General features: G+C 50.1%; 7 protein-coding genes across 9 annotated transcripts; 5 read left to right on the top strand and 2 right to left on the bottom strand.

Moving 5' to 3' along the window:
* The first annotated feature begins 99 nt into the window (after positions 1–99).
* TrAFT101_007387 (uncharacterized protein) lies at positions 100–978 on the top strand. The gene has a single exon (XM_024908806.2). It carries the CDS (start codon positions 320–322, stop codon positions 827–829), a length of 510 nt encoding a protein of 169 aa, XP_024756417.2. The 5' UTR covers positions 100–319; the 3' UTR covers positions 830–978.
* Positions 943–3,501, bottom strand: TrAFT101_007386 (uncharacterized protein; the record flags this gene model as incomplete). Its single annotated transcript, XM_066128031.1, has 5 exons — positions 943–1,106; positions 1,185–1,885; positions 2,097–2,574; positions 2,657–2,758; positions 3,492–3,501. The coding sequence occupies 5 exons, from the start codon at positions 3,499–3,501 to the stop codon at positions 943–945; spliced, it is 1,455 nt and encodes a 484-aa protein (XP_065984145.1).
* Positions 3,502–4,510: 1,009 nt separating this feature from the next.
* On the top strand, positions 4,511–6,546 carry TCA9 (Succinate--CoA ligase [ADP-forming] subunit beta, mitochondrial). The gene is made up of 4 exons (XM_066128030.1): positions 4,511–4,715; positions 4,817–4,912; positions 5,004–6,153; positions 6,283–6,546. The coding sequence occupies exons 1-4, from the start codon at positions 4,662–4,664 to the stop codon at positions 6,324–6,326; spliced, it is 1,344 nt and encodes a 447-aa protein (XP_065984144.1). The 5' UTR covers positions 4,511–4,661; the 3' UTR covers positions 6,327–6,546.
* A 1,524-nt stretch (positions 6,547–8,070) lies between these two features.
* On the top strand, positions 8,071–8,446 carry TrAFT101_007384 (uncharacterized protein). Its single transcript, XM_024910223.2, has one exon. The coding sequence runs from the start codon at positions 8,085–8,087 to the stop codon at positions 8,304–8,306; it is 222 nt and encodes a 73-aa protein (XP_024756420.1). The 5' UTR covers positions 8,071–8,084; the 3' UTR covers positions 8,307–8,446.
* Positions 8,447–8,976: 530 nt separating this feature from the next.
* On the top strand, positions 8,977–10,373 carry TrAFT101_007383 (uncharacterized protein). 3 transcript variants are annotated; one of them, XM_024908808.2, is made up of 3 exons: positions 8,977–9,260; positions 9,374–10,055; positions 10,139–10,373. In XM_024908808.2, the coding sequence occupies exons 1-3, from the start codon at positions 9,074–9,076 to the stop codon at positions 10,233–10,235; spliced, it is 966 nt and encodes a 321-aa protein (XP_024756421.2). In that variant the 5' UTR covers positions 8,977–9,073; the 3' UTR covers positions 10,236–10,373. The 3 variants fall into 3 exon arrangements, with proteins under 3 accessions (XP_024756421.2, XP_065984143.1, XP_065984142.1); XM_066128029.1 differs by having other exon boundaries at positions 9,374–10,373; XM_066128028.1 differs by having other exon boundaries at positions 9,191–10,055.
* A 124-nt stretch (positions 10,374–10,497) lies between these two features.
* On the bottom strand, positions 10,498–11,259 carry TrAFT101_007382 (uncharacterized protein; the record flags this gene model as incomplete). The annotated part of the gene is made up of 3 exons (XM_024907017.1): positions 10,498–10,707; positions 10,797–11,160; positions 11,222–11,259. 3 exons carry the CDS (start codon positions 11,257–11,259, stop codon positions 10,498–10,500), a joined length of 612 nt encoding a protein of 203 aa, XP_024756422.1.
* On the top strand, positions 11,010–14,446 carry TrAFT101_007381 (uncharacterized protein). The gene has a single exon (XM_024901106.2). It carries the CDS (start codon positions 11,826–11,828, stop codon positions 14,091–14,093), a length of 2,268 nt encoding a protein of 755 aa, XP_024756423.1. The 5' UTR covers positions 11,010–11,825; the 3' UTR covers positions 14,094–14,446.
* The last annotated feature ends 12 nt before the right edge of the window (positions 14,447–14,458 follow it).

The following is a 14,458-nucleotide window of genomic DNA, read 5'->3' as shown; positions in this document are numbered from 1 at the left end:
AATTCTAGAGCAATGTCACGTGACCAGGCGCCAAGCTGGGTGTTGCTATCAATATGGCGACACCAATGAATTGTTGCGTAAAGCTGTCAAAGCGTGGCTGGGCATGTTGCCTATGTCTGTGTGAATATATATTTGCGTGTTCGCACTTACTGCCCGTTTTGAGATCATCTCTATTCCACCCGAAAAATATAACCTCAACATCCTCAAATATTGGAAAAAGTTGAATCGTATCCCAGCAGTTACTTATATCATACCCTTCATCCAGAATTCCAAGTCCATCAAACAACTACCTAGTGACATCCTCTTACCAGCAATAAACATGGCACCCACCATCCAAAAACGCAAATTGGCCTTAACCACCGCCACAAAAGCATCATCAACTTCCAAAATCCGAAAGACAACCAAGCATACACCCAGAACTCTCAGCGTCGCAGCCATCATCAACAAGCCAGCATCCATCCCCGCAGACATGCAGCCACAGCTCCTTCGTATAGCGGAAAGCCAGCGCACGGATTTTGAGAAGCGCGTGTGGACGGCGCTGTGCCAGATTCCCCGCGGACGGGTCACTACATACGGCTTGCTTTCTGCATATCTGGGGACGTCGCCGCGAGCCGTGGGCAACGCGCTTCGGCGGAATCCCTTCGCGCCTGAGGTGCCGTGTCATCGCGTTGTGGCGACGGGAGGATCTTTAGGCGGCTTCAAAGGCAGTTGGCCTAAAGATGGAGAAGGGATTACGATTACTGAAAAGAAGAAACTATTGAGGGGCGAGGGGGTCAAGTTGGATGATAAGGGAAGGGTGCTGGGGACGGTCTGGTCCAGTTTTGAGTAGTAGAGGCCCGGGTTGAGGAGATTGCAAATGATGTGATGAGAGCGAATTATATATGGCGTTTATTGCTATTTTTACGATATAGGGTTAGGCACATAGCTTTCGGAATCAACTTTCTAATTAATATGATACTTGAATGACGGATCTGGTACCTCGCCAGGCTTGTACAATGCCATGGGAACTCCCAAAGCAGGTGTCCCAATGAGATCTACCTGTAGCTTCTGTGCTGCCCAATCACCGCGATACTCAATCCTTTCATACTGCTGCGCAAGGCGCACCACTAAAGAGAGGAGGAACAAGCTCCTATTAGCCAATTCATTTGCACTCCAAGATAATGTATCAGATGCGCTCAACTCACAGCAAAATGCCATTTCGGTCAGGGCAAAATTCTGGCCGATGCAGATCCTAGGACCTCCAGAGAATGGAATGTACGTCCAAGGCTTGGGTGTCCAATGCTCCCACCTCTCAGGGCTGAATATCTTCAAGTCTGCAAATTTCTCAGAAGTGAGTGGGTATAAATCCACACAAGTGTGCATGCTGAGCACATTTATTGTTACACTGTCTCCCTTGAGAAGAACAATGTCAGCCTCGCCAGGTCTCCCAGGGATGGTTGTGGTCTCCAGAGCTTGGCGCATGTTGAGGGGGGTCGCTGGATGAAGCCGAAGGGTCTCATTGAGGACCTTTTTAAGATATGTGAGATTTTTGAGTACCTCGTACGTGGGCGCTGCCTGGGGCCCAAGTTTATTCAAGATCTCTTTACGCAGTTTAGCCCACATATGGGGATAATTTGACAATTCGTACATTGCCCATGATAAGGTTGCTGCCGTGGTGTCCCTTCCGGCAAACAGCACAGACATGATTTGGTCTCGGATTAATTTGGGATCTTTAGTGTAGATGGCGATGCTGTGTAGAAAGGAGAATTCCAAGTCAGACTTGGATAGTTGTTGGAGTTGTGTCGGGCAGATAGCCAGAGTCCGTGCAATGATTGGCTCGATGAACTCCTCTATTCTTTTGATTGCTCGGTAATATTCACCTTTGGGGATCAATGGCGCAATGGGACTATTGTGTATGAGTTGAGGATCTTGTTCATAGCGTTAACTCAATGGTAGATGAACTAACTTGAGGACAAAGATATACATTTGCATACGCTGGACAGTATGTATCGCATTGAAAACTTTGTTATCTAGACTGAGCAAGAAGTGTTGGTAAACTGCGACTGAATCATGCGAAGGTTACTCCATAATAGCAATACGACATGAGAGGTTCTTACAAATCCAAGCTGCCCGCATTCTCTCCAAGCAGAAACTCAGTCGTGGTGTCCAATGACCAGCGATATAATAGGTCCTTCAAGTCAACAGGGCCTCCAGAAGAGGGAATCTTGGAGAGCAGTTTGTCTGTGCAGGTATCAAAGATGGCCAAATTGCGCAGCCTGTCTTTGGAGAATATTGGTCTGATCATGCTGCGGCTATCGTGCCAAAGCTGTCCATCCACACCAAAGATGCCGTCTCCAAGAAATGGATGCCATAGTTTATGCCACATGGGCCCATGGCCAAAGTTGGAGAAATTTATTGCTAGGATCGCCTTGATTTGTTCTGGTTCTCGGGTGATGAGGACTCTCTTGGCGCCTGTTAGACTGAACTCGGCAAACGTCCTTTTTCCAGGAGGTAAGCTATCCAGCTGGCCGGTGCACCAATCGACGAGTCTATTGTGATATTGACTCTTGCCAATCTCATAGTACAGCTTAGAAGCTGTGTCATGGCGATTAGGCGATACTTCCTAATAGAAAGGAGGACGTAGAAGAGATGATGGAGTACATAAGGATAGGCTTACCGGATAGAAGATTGCCTGCTAATACAGGCGCCCGGGCACCGCCAGCTCTCTTAATTATGATGTCTGAAGCAAGATGACGGAGCCATACTAGAACGGTGATGGCTGGTATGAGACAGATAAAAATTGTCAGGGTATGGCTTGGTAAGCAAAGTAGAGAGAAAGCCATGCCTGAAAAGAAAAGAATGCATGGGGAAAGTAGGAAATGCAGAAGGAAAGTGGAAGGGATTGGAGAGGGCGCAAAGAGATATACGATACAACAAGCAACGCCACAGGTCGCCTATTCAAGAAGATGCGTCGAGGTTACACAAATAAGTCGACGCTAAGGAGGCCAGTATTGCGACCAGAACGCGCAAACCACGCCATGAAAGGGCTCTCAAGCTAGACCGTAAAGACTAGAGAGCAGCTCGCTATTGAGCTTCTCATTGGAGAGAATACGAAGTCCATTCTAGGCTCAAGGGTCAAGGTTCCAGACAGGGGAAAAGCCGGTGCCTAGCACAGAGACACAAATATGAAGCAGACATGACAGCACAGAATCCCACGGTCTTTTACTGCTGAAAAGAGAAGCTAAAGAGCTGCAGCTATTGATTATGGCGAACAACAGCGGGCTTTTCACATCCAGGGTGTCCATTCGAGGCAGACATGCCAAGCTAACATGCAGATCACGGCACGCAAACATGTATTCCAGAGCACCATACGGATAGCGCGACTTGGGATGACAGAGCCAACATCTACAACCAAAAGTTCCAACAACACCGTTGTATCAGGGTGCACTTGAAAGGAAGACGAAACTGATATCAGAGCGAACGCCTCGGCAAATCAACGCAAGAGCACGTACGGCGAGCCATGATGCGAGCCAATGCGACGGCAGCTAGATAGGTAGAAGCAGCTCTTGGTCGACGAAGGGGAGGCGGATTTGCGATTGGCGGTAGCATCAGGTCAGGGAGCTAGCAGCTCGAAGCTCGATTGCGAATGGCTGATATACGAGCTCTCAAGTAAGGGACATGGAGGCTGCCATAGTGGGGCTGCATGGGGGAGTTGTTGATGGAGTGGCTGGACCGTAATGTGGCTACTGGGGTGGTGCAAATGTACGAAGTTAAACATTTGATGGGCATTTGTTTAGATTTATGTGTGGCGTCAGCCTATGAGATGCCTGGTGAGATGGTCAGATCTGTCGGATCGAAGACAGCTGATTTGTGAATCTATCGGATCTGGGACCATGCATGGTAATTGTGGCTGCAGGGTACCTCTTGTGGCTACTACACGGGATGAAAATGCAATAAGAGCGTTACAGAAGAGGTGGTGAAAAGAGCAACTACCAAGCGTTTCTTTTCTTTTTCTTTTACAACAGACAAAATGATCTCAGTACTACTATTACTGTAATGATGAGCAAAATATAGATGATACATAGCACCAACACATGACATGCGAGGTGGTGCTCAGGACGCCCGGGCCAAGCGAGACTTCCGGATTCTGGCTATTCTTTCAACAACTATTACTAACTAGCCCTACCTACTCAAGTGCAGCGCAGCCTTGTTTAAATTAAAGAGCAGCGGATTACCAGCGACTTGAGCCGATGTTTGAAGCCGATGAGTAAAGCCATCTGCATCAACTGGCTTGTTTGACACTTGTATACAGTACTTGCATGCAAAGCGTTTCTCAATGCAACATTGTCCAGGTTAGCAGCACAGATCAACGTACAGATACCGTACATGTACCCAGGCCCCCGGCAGTTGACAGGGCTCTTCGGCACGCCGCTTGGCCGGCACAACAATGTTCCGGTCCACCAGTCGGCGAAACTCGGGTACCCCCGTCGCCTGCCACAGCTTAGGCCGAGCCAGCCAGGAAGCGGTTTCCGCATTGAGAGCTGTGCGCCTTGAGCATCAAACCGCCCAAAAAAAACCTCCAAAAAACGTCTCGTCGAGTCGACTTCGACGTTCCGCGCCCTCTTTCTTCTCCTTGCATCTCTCTCCACTCAATTTGGCAGCCGCCAGCCCTTTCCATCATCATGTTCAACATTGGCCGCAGCCGCGCGGCGGCGTCGGCCCTCAGCGCCGCAAAGGTACGCAAACGTCGCAAAAGCTGCTCCCCATTTTTTCAACCCCTCGATGGATGCAAAAATACAACGTCAGAGGATCTAACCCGAGCTCTTGCTTCCTTCAGCTGCACGTCACCCCCTCCGTTAGACTGCCTGGCATCGCCCAGCAGCGAAGAGCTCTCAGCATCCACGAGTACCTGTCCGCCGACCTGCTGAGAAAGGTAATCACCTCACCCTGTTCACATGCTTTGATGGCATCTTCCCGCGCAGCATCCGGCTGACACGGCACTTCGATTTTTTTCACAATAACAGTATGGCGTTGGTGTCCCCAAGGGCGCCGTTGCCAAGACTGCCGCAGAGGCCAAGGCTGTGGCCAAGGACATTGGCTCTGGCGACCTCGTCATCAAGGCTCAGGTCCTTGCTGGTGGACGAGGCAAGGGCACCTTCGACAACGGCCTGAAGGGCGGTGTCCGCGTCATCTACTCTCCCCACGAAGCCGAGATGTTTGCTCAGCAGATGATTGGCCACAAGCTCATCACCAAGCAGACCGGCGCCGACGGCCGTCTGTGCAATGCTGTCTACATTTGCGAGCGCAAGTTTGCTCGTCGCGAGTTCTACCTGGCTATCCTGATGGACCGAGCCTCCCAGACCCCCGTCATCGTCTCCTCTTCTCAGGGAGGTGTCGATATCGAGACTGTTGCCAAGGAGCAGCCCGATGCCATCACTACGACCTACATCGACATCAACACCGGTGTTACCGACGACGTTGCCCGCGGCATCGCCACCGGCCTGGGCTTCAGCGAGCAGTGCATTGAGGATGCCAAGGACACTATCCAGAAGCTCTACAAGATCTTCCTCGAGCGGGATGCTACCCAGATCGAGATCAACCCCCTGTCCGAGACCTCAGACCACCAGGTCCTCTGCATGGACGCCAAGTTTGGCTTCGACGACAACGCCGACTACCGCCAGAAGGAGATTTTCGAGTGGCGCGATACCACCCAGGAGGACCCTGATGAGGTCCGTGCTGCTCAGTCCAACCTCAACTTCATCAAGCTGGATGGTGATATTGGCTGCCTTGTCAACGGCGCCGGTCTGGCCATGGCCACCATGGACATCATCAAGCTGAACGGCGGTCAGCCCGCCAACTTCCTTGATGTTGGTGGTGGTGCCACTCCCGCCGCTATCAAGGAGGCCTTTGAGCTCATCACTAGCGACCCCAAGGTCACCGCCGTCTTCGTCAACATCTTTGGCGGTATTGTCCGTTGCGACGCCATTGCCAACGGTCTCATCAAGACTGTCGAGACCCTCAACCTGAAGATTCCCATCATTGCCCGTCTTCAGGGTACCAACGTCGAGCTTGCCCATCAGATCATCAACGAGTCTGGTCTGAAGATCTTCTCTATTGATGACCTGCAGAGCGCCGCCGAGAAGGCTGTGCAACTGTCCAAGGTTGTCAAGTTGGGTAAGTTTACGGCCCAATACTATGACGAAATTTGAGAAAAAGAAAGAAAGAAAAAGCAAAAAGCAAAACAAAGAAAGAATAATTTTAGGGAAAGAAAATCACCTGCTGATGGTAGTGTTTGAATTTTAGCTCGCGATATTGACGTTGGTGTTGAGTTCACCCTGGGTATCTAGACGGTAACAGAGTCGTAAGACTGGAGGCATGGATTCCTTGTAATGTCTGTTTTTGAAGGAGGGGGGCGACAGGAGCAAATCAACCAATGGGCAAGGGGGGACCCGGGAATGATGCGGCGGTCAAGGCATTTTGTTGCTTTTTCAATAGCATATGTCGACGTATTGTGCGTCGTAGATGAACCAAAGGAAAAGAAAAAAGAAAACTTTTTAATTCTGCCAAGCTGCAGCCAAGGGGGGCAGTGAAGTTGAGGATTCCGGGGATCGTCTTTGTTGGGGAGATACTCGGTAAGGTTTCTAGGCGATAAAGCGAGGATGATCTGATTTGATTAGAGCTTTCCTTTCCGATTCGAAGCACTCGCCGTGCTGTAGGGAGAAGGAGACGCCATGTCAGCAGCCGGTGGAGTTTCACAACGATAAGAAGTTTGAAACTTCGGTCTTTGCCAGGACTCTAGAATCATTTCGGCAGGCATCCATCAATTATATGTGCCCATATCTACGGAAAATGACGGAGAGCATGGCACAGACAGCTCCAGAAGCAATCAAGAAATCGGGTGATTGTGGAATGACCGTCAAAGGAGAGCGCGTTTTGAGAGTACACGGTTAGCAGTCTAGAATGCCACAGGCCAAGAGTCCAGCGTGGATTGCGATGTGCATTGAGCCCGGTGGTTCGGAAGTCGTTCGGTTATTGCGGTCTCGGATGAATGGCAGTGCCTGCAGGGGGGTCCATCGAAGAAGCGTGAGGCGTGTGGACTGCAGGGTGCCGTATTTTGTGCATTTGCCATGGACAAGAACGGGGACGCCGCCATTGTTTCGTTTTCATTCCATGTGACGCTGTTAGTTAAGCGACGCTCTCAACGCTCTGCATTGATTTGGAATGACGACGGGCGTGTGATGGAATCTTGGAAGATCTTGGGCGCGGGCAGCATGCAGCATTACTTCATCGCCAGCAGGAAATTACTTAATCTTCATGTTTAGCGACTCGGCTTAGTCACAGCGCCTTTCCACTGGGCGCTAGATTGGGCAGCATTGACTCTTTTCGATTTTTTGCAAAGTCCCTTTTCAGCCCTAGCTGCCGCAGTGGATCGCCAAGCTAGGGCAGACGAGAAAGAAAAAAAATAGACGGCGCCCTTGATAAGAACTTTGAATGACCAAGTACTGCTCTAACAGCGTGTACCATCTGTTTTGTGCTGCTTGTAGGCCAGTTTCGCTGTTCATCTGTTAATGCTGCAACGTACCTCTTCTGGCGCCGGGGTGGTGATTGGCCAAGCTATACCCGAGAGTTCTGCTGGTTCGCAATTGCGAAATACCGACGGAGCGCCGAGAGATCTGGTGGCGCATTTTGTATCAGCTATCAGCGAGCTGCAAGGGGGTGTGCGAGAGGCGTGTGTGCCTGCCCTGTCGGCAGTGTTCGGGTATTGCCCGCGTGTAAGAGAAAGAAGGAGAATTTTCGATATCTGTGTCTATTATTATGCCATAGGACTCTAGTGTGTCGAAGATATATAATATCCTGTCCATCTCCGCAGTTTTCTTGCGACTTTTTTTTTGCTTTTGACTCATCGACAAGAACCCACTAACAATAGACAAGCTTTCCTTTTAAACATCAAACACTGCCCTGAGCAGGATCTGACTTGAGACTCTCTCTCTTATACCCTCGAACGAAGCCAGCAAGAAACGCATCTAAAAGAGGTTTTACTCAACGACCCTCACACACACACTCTCTCACTCAACTCTCATCGACAACTCGAAACCACAATCATTATGCCTTCTCAAGGACAAAGCTGGTGGGCTCGCCACTGCACTCCTCGCCCTCCCATCAACCCCGTCGTCGTCTGCACCTGCCACTACTGCTACAACAAGCCCGCCTGCGAGCTCGACTACCCCAAATCGGCCGACTGCTCTCAAGCCGGTACTCCTGTCCCGTCACGACCAGTCAGCCCCAGGAGCTCGGTTTCGTCTTCCCACGTTGAGCGCAAGCAGTAAAACAAGCACCGTTTTTTTGACAAAACGGCGAATACTATACAAGCGCTTCTCTTAAATGTTTTGAGAGAAATTCGATAGATCTGGACTTTTCGAATACATGGATCATAAAGAAAAAAGCATACACTTGGAAGCGGTTTTTCATTTTTCTGCTGTTTTCCCACCATTTCAGCGAGCAAATGCAAAACACCAACGAGAAAAAACGGCACTTCCCGATCGTTCGGGGTCGGCGCCCGGCCCCACTTTGGTGCGCCAGGCCGGACGAAACTGCAAGCAAGAAAAAAAAAAAAGCACGTCGCATTGGAGAAAAAATAGGGGACAACATATTACTTGGGCTGAAAGGGACAGATGGGGACGGTAATAATAATAGTGCACGGATATCTGCGATTTGGTTAGCGATGGAATTTTGGAATACCCCCTTTTTTTAGATTTTGATAGCATCTCCTATAAATATACAGAACTATTTTTCTCATTACTCTTTTCATTCACCTCATCTTCTTTTGTGATGTTTTTTTTTTTAGACTTGTACTGTCGTAGTCATCCTTCCTAGCCGCATCCGCAATTGCGCAGAAGCGCTTAGCTGTCTGTGATTTACACTGAAGTCATGCAGAAGCACGTTGACGTCACTCATGTGCCAAACGGCATCTTCATTTCAATAGGCATCTGCCGAAATAACAAAACTCGCATTTCCTCGTAAATACCATTATTAATTAAAATTTGCATTTCGTATCATCTACAAATTACACACTTCTCTATTCACCTGCTCTATTATGTCGCCCTCTGTCGACAGCGCCATCCTCTCTGCACTCAACCTGGACAAACATCACACCACCATCTCCTCCGCCAGCGGATCGGGCTTCTCATCCACCTTCAGGCTCTCCACCACAAAAGATGGCCAGCCTTTTGACTACTTTGTCAAGACAGGTTCCGGAGAGGGGGCCAGAATAATGTTTCAAGGTAGTTAAACTTACTTATTTCTCATTTCTCATTTCTCAATTCTCATTTCTCATCCTCACTCTCTGGCCCGGTATTGCTAATACGCCCCTCACCCGCCCTTCTCACTTATATAGGCGAACATGCCTCCCTCAACGCCATCCACGACGCCGTCCCCAACTTTTGTCCCAAATCATACTGCCATGGCCCCATGCAGCAAGCCAACAGGTATTTCCTCGCCACGGATTACCTCCAACTGGGCTACTCCGACTCAAAGGGCTCGGGCATCTCCCTCGCCGCAAAGCTGGCCAAGCTCCACACAACGCCTGCGCCTATCCCAGAGGGCTTTGATAATCCCATGTTTGGCTTCCCCGTCCCGACTTGTTGCGGAGACACAGAGCAGGACAACTCTTGGAAGTCATCCTGGGCAGACTTTTACGCTGAAAACCGGTTACGTTACATAATGAAGCGGATAGTAAAAAACCACGGCCCGGATGGTGATGCAGTCGACATGGTAGAAAGAGTTGCCAGTGAGGTCGTCCCTCGACTCGTTGGGGATGAGCGGATGAACATCACGCCAGTGGTGATACACGGCGATCTCTGGAGTGGAAACCATTCAGCAGGCCAGATCGCTGGAAAAGGTGGTCGCGAAGAAGTTGTCTTTGATCCTTCCTGCGTCTATGGCCACTCAGAGTACGAGCTCGGAATCATGAACATGTTTGGAGGCTTCGGCAGCTCCTTTTGGAGAGAATACGAGAAATTAGTTCCAAAAGCAGAGCCCGCAGAGGAATGGGATGATCGGGTCTCGCTCTACGAGTTGTAAGTGCTTCCAGATTGCAAAACTCTCTCAGAATACAAGTAAATATGGAAAGGTAAGGATGTTAAAAAAAAATGTCTTATAGATACCATCATTTAAACCACTATGCGATTTTTGGGTCAGGATACCGTGGAGGAGCCATGTCAATCATGAAGAAGCTCGTATCCAAATATGGCAGCTAAATGTATAAAAGGTATAAATACTCCATTACAGAGTGAGTTCCATCCACAATAGATAAAATAAGAAATAAAGCAGAGAGAATATGTACCAGCGTGTACAAGAGAAGATGAACGAATAAGAAAAAGAAGCATCAAAACGCCTTCCCCGTGCTCGCTATGGTGTCGTTGTTGCCATCTATCATCAAGCATATAACCAACCTCAACCAAATTGTCTAATAATCATCATCATGCTCCAATGCCCGACATAAGAAAATCTCATATCAAATTAAGAGGCCAGCATCGCCTGTCTCTCTGGTCTGCTCTCTTGCGCCTGTTCTTGCTCTGCCGGCCTTTCCGAAACTGGAAGCTTTGCGTTCGGGACTGTGGGAAGTTTCTGGTTGACGCCAGACATCTCCGCTTCTAGCGCGGCGAGCTCGTCTTCTACCTCTTCTTCGTCTTGTGCCGTGATACGGGTGCCGAGCATCTCGCTAATTTCCTGTAGCGCAAAGTCAGTATAAAAGAGAGATGAAAGGATGGAGAAAGGGAATGTTTAACGCGCAACAAGGAGAAACAAGTGAAAAATACATTTTGGTATGCAATCGCCTCCGCATTCTCCTCCATCAGCTTCTCCACGTGCTCAATGCCTCCCATCTCGGCGTGAATCTCCGACAGCACTTTGGTTCCCTGCTGCAGGCCAAATATCACGTCTTTCTGGATTTGCGCAAACTCGACGCTGGCCGTCAGCTTCTCCAGCTGCTCCAGCTGCGCATCCGTCTTCGATAACAGCGACTCTTGGTACTTCTTTCGCCGCAGCGCAAGCAGCGCGCGCTTTTTATCGCCTTTTGCGAGCAGCTGCTTGGCGATTTCAGTCTCTTTATTTGTCAGGACGGTGATGCGACGCTGATACTGGTGTAGCCTGTCGCGCTGGATCTTCATATCCAGAATCGCCCTACAGTTTCTCTCCGTTAGCGGGGAGGCGGCACATCAAGGGCGGTGATGATGCTTCGTACTTGTCCTGCTCGGTAATCTTGCTCTGTTTGCCACCCATTGTGAAATGATTTCTATGCTACGGACTCGGCCGTGTGTTTCTTCGTTGATCGACCGTGAGCCCGCAGACTGGGAATGAAGTCGCAGAAAGGCAACAAGGGACGAGGTCGGCGGATGACGAGGGTCCTTGTCGTCATTGTCTCGCTGTATCATGTGGCGCCGAAAGCTTTATCGATAGGCAGGGATTATGATAGGGAATCTCACTAGGCCCCATATTTGCACAGGTGCTGATACACACTGGGTAAGCGGTGATGACTGGTGTAAACGACAATCTGATACAGGTCTTTGCGATGGGAGCAATAATGTTTGCTTGCTTTCATTTCTTATTCTTCAATTTTTTTCAACCTTCTTTTACTTTCCCAATTTTTGTCCTAGATACGTCGAATCAAATGCTACTGCACAAGAATTATACTTTTTTGCATGTAGTCAAAAGCGGCTAGCACTGGTACTAAATTTCAGTACTTTTGCGTGTTGATTTGACAGCGCATTTTTTATTTTTCTGCGCCAGCAATCGATCGACACTCATTCCTACCATCAGAAAGGGCGACAACGCCGCCGGCAGGCAACATGGCACCGAATTTCAAGTCCCGGTTAAACCTTCGCCAAGGTCTTGATCGAGATGTGTATCAGATTATCAAGAAGATGGAAGAGAACAATGACGGCAAGCCGTTCAAGACCGTCAGCGCTGCGTACGATGCCATCAAACGATCCAACTCGAGCCTTAGCAGGCAGAAGAAACGCCCACTCGAAGACTCGATAGACCGAGTTCTACAGTTCCGTAAGGAGGAACTGGAGGATTCAGAAGATTCAGAAGCAGTCATAGAGGAAATGGAGTCGATAAAAGTGGACGACGATCGATTCTTGCTGAATCGCCAATTGACAAAGCACTGGCACGTCGACTCTGCGCCCCAAGCCATCAATGAGCAGCCTGTGGCCAAGAAACGACGGATCCAAGCCGACGGTGAAGACAAAGACGGCGCAACAAGCGGTGTTGATACCGGTACCGAGGCAGCCATCAACGGCGACGCAGTGAAAGACGTATCAAGAGCCGAAAAACAAGAGAAGACGATACAAAAGAAGTCGCCCAAGTCTACCCGTTTCAAGGTCGAGCAATTGGAAGAGCCACTGCCGCTGGGAGGTGTTGGCGAAATGCATCGCCACCTGCTTCGCCAAACAAGATACCTACTCAAATGTCCAGAGCTCTACGAAGGAAATGGCTGGAGAAGAGTACCTGGAATGCTCTTGTTCGGTCCCCCAGGAACAGGCAAAAGGTCACTTATCCGTACTGTCGCGGCGAATCTCGACGTGCCTATAATAACATTGAATGGCTGTCTTGAAGATCCGGAGCGCGTGGAAAAGAGCTTGGCTGAGGGCTTTGATACGGCCATTGGCCTGGCCCCTAGTATCGTCTTAATAGAGGATCTAGATTGGCACATTCCTAAGCCGGGAGGCACCAATCACAACGAGCACGGTAGAAAGGTGCTCAACCAAATCACACGACAGATGCAAAGAGTTCAACAAGAACAAGCCAATGTTCTTGCCATGGCGACAACATCAAGGTTAACCGATGTTGATCCCGTTGCGCTTGAAGCCGGTCTATTCGAAAGATCAATCCAGATGAGAGTGCCGGATCAGGAGGCTCGGCATGACATCCTGAAAGTGGTAACACGAAACAAGAAACTATCCGACAGCCTGGACCTTGCAGAGGTAGCAAAGATGACTCATGGTTTCGTCGGCGCGGACATGGTCATTGTCACAACCTTGGCGGAGCAGGCAGCTCAGGAGCGAATTTTCAATACGGAGGATCCAGAGGGGCGGCAGCTGGAACTCCTTACCCAACCTCCCCGCAGGGACGATATGGATGTGTCAGACACCATTTCATTAGATCTGAGACAGCCCTCATTTACAACGTTGCCGATAGAGCCCTTGACTCTCGAAGATTTCCGACTTGCCATCAAGGGCTTCACACCCTCTCTCCGGAGAGAAGGCTTTACTGTGATCCCAAGCGTCACCTGGGACCAGGTCGGCGCCTTGGAAAAAGTACGCGAGCAGCTACACATGTCCATCATTGGTCCCATCAAGAACCCGGAACTCTACCAGGAATTTGGTCTCAGGCGTCCTGCTGGTGCGCTCCTCTGGGGCCCCCCTGGATGTGGTAAAACACTCGTTGCGCAGGCCGTTGCCAACGAGGCACAAGCCTCCTTTATCCTCATCAACGGCCCCGAACTGTTGAACAAATACGTTGGCGAGTCCGAGCGGGCCGTGCGAGAGCTCTTCCAGCGCGCTCGTTCCTCAACGCCCTGCATTCTCTTCTTTGACGAAATCGATTCTCTCGTACCCCGTCGAGACAACGCATCGACCGATGCAGGCGTCCGAGTTGTCAACGCTCTACTCACAGAGCTTGACGGAGCCCAAGACCGCTCAGGGATCTACGTCATGGGCACAACCAACAGGCCCGACATGATCGACGCCGCAATGCTCCGACCGGGCCGCCTCAGCGTCCGCCTCTTTGTCGATCTCCCCACCCCTGAAGAGCGCGTAGACATCCTCCGTGCCATCTACAAGACTGCCCACGCCAGCGCCAGCGATGCCGAGTTCGCCAGGCTCGCAGCCGTCGCCCTGGATCCGCGCTGTAAGGACTTTAGCGGCGCAGATCTCGGCGGCCTGCACATCAAGGCGGCGGAGTGTGCGCTGAGGAAATTCATGCTGGGCAAGAAGTCGGCGCGGGAAATTGACGAGGAGGACTGGGAGTATGCGCTGGAGAATACGCGGTGCAGCGTGCTGAACCCGGACTCGTATAGGAAACTGGATAAGAAGCTTGGAAAGGGGGAGTAATAGTAGGTAGTAAGTGGTTGCTGCCAAGTCGTCGGCATGGGATAGGGGAGTTTTCTTTTTTCTTTTAGATTTTACAAGTTGTAGATATACCAAGCGCACGCACATCGATATGGTACAGATTCGCGTAGAGGGTACTACGTACAGTATACTATCATGTCTTCTTTCTTTTGTCCTTTTGGGGTAGTAGTAGTGGTAGCTAACTCTCCTGCGCACATCATCCGATCAAATGCAATACGACCTTGGCCGCATGACAACCCAGGGAGTTTAACCAAATGTGACATTCGGCAAAACGCTGTTCGGGATGATTACCGCCAATTCCGAGAGCCGCTGGGCGGCCGGGTATCAGAATCGGGTATCAGAATCGG

This window comes from Trichoderma asperellum, chromosome 4, assembly GCF_020647865.1.
Source record: "Trichoderma asperellum chromosome 4, complete sequence".
In the NCBI taxonomy this organism is placed as follows: Eukaryota; Fungi; Ascomycota; class Sordariomycetes; order Hypocreales; family Hypocreaceae; genus Trichoderma; species Trichoderma asperellum.
The sequence above is the reverse complement of the archived record's forward strand: the minus strand, read 5'-3'. Positions and strand labels throughout refer to the sequence as shown.